General features: G+C 28.2%; 1 protein-coding gene across 1 annotated transcript in view; it reads left to right on the top strand.

Annotated features, from left to right (window-relative positions):
- Positions 1–509: 509 nt before the first annotated feature.
- The window catches only part of LOC106678782 (esterase FE4), a 33,158-nt gene continuing 31,167 nt past the window's right edge, over positions 510–2,500 (top strand). The window contains exon 1 of the mRNA XM_014417531.3: positions 510–769. Coding sequence (XP_014273017.1) covers positions 578–769 — 192 coding nt within the window. The 5' untranslated portion in view covers positions 510–577. The remainder of the gene's footprint in view (positions 770–2,500) is intronic.

Below are 2,500 nucleotides of genomic sequence, written 5' to 3'. Positions count from 1 at the left end.
TCAAATAAATGAACAAATAAGCCAATTTTATTTTTTCAAACTAATTATATTATTTTTAATAACTAAAACTATAATCAAGAAAAATTGATAACAAATTTAAAATGTGATTTGAATTTCCCAAAAACTTTTCTAGTAAAAAAGGAGTTTGTTTTATGATTTGTGTTAGTTATTTTGGCAAAGATGATTTATGTGTTTAAATAATTTAAATCTAATTAATTACTAATCAATAAAGAAAAATTATGAAAAATAATTTCTAAATTAAATGATGAAGTTGAACAAGAAATGGAATTGTATAATTACGTACATACTCATTTGGGAACAAACACTGTCATTTATAACCATGATAAACAGTTTTAAAATCTAGAAGGATTTGATGTTTGGTTAAATGGTTAAAAATTTGACATCTTAAAGATAAGAGTCATTTTATGCATTTCTTTACATATTTACTTAGTTTTACAATATGATAAGACACAAAATAAATTTAATTTTTTGTTCCTTTCTCAGATATTGTTTTGAAGGTTGAAGCAGTGTGTGAGATAGTGCGTTCTAGTTAGGCATAGATAGTTGGGCGAACAGTATGCAACTGCACATTGCATTCTCTTATACTTTGGTATTGTACCAAACCGTGGTACTGGCCAGTCAGCCCGAGGTACTTCTGCAGCAAGGTACTCTCAAGGGTTTCTGGGCCAAGAGTGTTGGAGGACATTCCTATGCAGCTTTTCTAGGAATACCTTATGCGAAACCTCCTGTAGGCAAACATAGGTTCAAGGTAGGTACCACATTGTCAAATGTTTTATTTATAGAAATATCATTATTTAAAGAACAAAACTATTAAAAGCAAATCCTAATTAATAGTATTGATTTGATAGTTCACCTTAAATTTATTAATTCATTATTTATTATGGGTTATATCAGATTTCATAAAAAAATAAGATTAATAAAAATACAAAACATAAATCTGAGATAGCAGAAAATTATTTTGCAATCCATAATTATAAGTAACATAATTTATTTATTAAAAATAGGACAAAAGTCTTAGTATAGTAACAGAATAAATGCTGAATACAACAAATAACTAATAAAATGATATAGAGAAAACAAAATTAGCACCTGCATAAATTAAATAACTAACATAGCTTAAAATGAAAAATAAATTTAAAGGATAAAACTTAGAACATAAATGAAAGTAATTTAAAACATGTTAAACTTAATAACTCAATTAAAATTTAATACTCAATAACTCAAAAAATATAATTATTAAATCTGTACCAATCCACAAAGGGCCAGGGGGTGCATTACTATGCAAGAAATTATTGTTAATAGACCAACAGTTATGCAAGGAGTTGATTTGGACAGAATCATGCTTGATTGCCAGATTTTTACCCAATTAAGGGCACCCATTTAAAGAGGCTGAGTAGACCCCGGAGGCCTCCTAAACGCAAAGTGATACACTTTTAACTGCAACAGCCAGATTGGAACCCGGGTCCTTTGAGTTAGTAGCACAGTGCCTTGCCATTGAGCTACCCACTCTCAAAAAATATAAATATAAACATAAACTATCAATTTAAAATTTTCAAGAACAAAAACTGAATTAAACAGTAATTAAAAATCAACTTATAATTTATTTGTTGTTTAAAAGCTTGTAATGAAACTAAAACTTATGACAAGCAACAGCATTAGCTTTCCTTCGAATTCTATTAATAAGGGAATATTTAGTATAAATATTTCGAACAAAGGGAATACCTCACATTATGAATAGGAAAACTAAAATTAATTTGTTCCAAAGTTCGGGGCAGTTAATTTAAAAACTTCAATAAGTTTTACAGAAATACCAGGTCTCTGTTTGCTCTGCGAGTTTTAAAAGATTCCAGATTCACTTGTTTCAACTAAACCAGATAATAAACGTCGAAAGTGTGATTTAATTTACAGTTACAAAATCTTCAAAATAGTGAGTGGTATATATTAAGATAAAATAAATCTTTAGTAAACTTAAAGATACGTTACAATCTTTTTTCAAAAGATACAATTTTATTTGGTTAAAAAAAAATAATAATAAAATGAAGTAAAAATATTTTTTTATAAAATCTACTGAAATAATTACATGAATTCCAAAACATGTTTCACAGGGTTCAGGAATAAATTTTTCAACAGTCTATGAAATTTAAAATTATCTCGAAGTTTGATAAAATAATTTTAATACTTAAAAAAACAAAAAAAAAAAAATATAATAAAAGCAAACCAGAACAAAAATTGTTCTGAAGATAGTCAGGGATGTGGTCAGCAAAAATACACAAATAAACTAAACTTATTTATTTGTGCTCCTCACACAAGACTGAAAAGACAGGAAACTGCACGCAGATTCCGACTACTACAGCACTTACTAGACAAACGGTCTAAACTTCCAACTCATTACAAAAGACTGACCTACGTGACAATAATAAGGCCCATCTGGATATACGGAGTTGAGCTTTGGGGCTCCACTAAACCTTCGAATTCCTCT

Source organism: Halyomorpha halys, unplaced genomic scaffold (genome assembly GCF_000696795.3).
Source record: "Halyomorpha halys isolate HHAL.00 unplaced genomic scaffold, Hhal_1.1 Scaffold159.1, whole genome shotgun sequence".
Lineage (NCBI taxonomy): Eukaryota > Metazoa > Arthropoda > Insecta > Hemiptera > Pentatomidae > Halyomorpha > Halyomorpha halys.
Note: the sequence above shows the minus strand (reverse complement) of the source record. Positions and strands in the feature narration are given on the sequence as shown.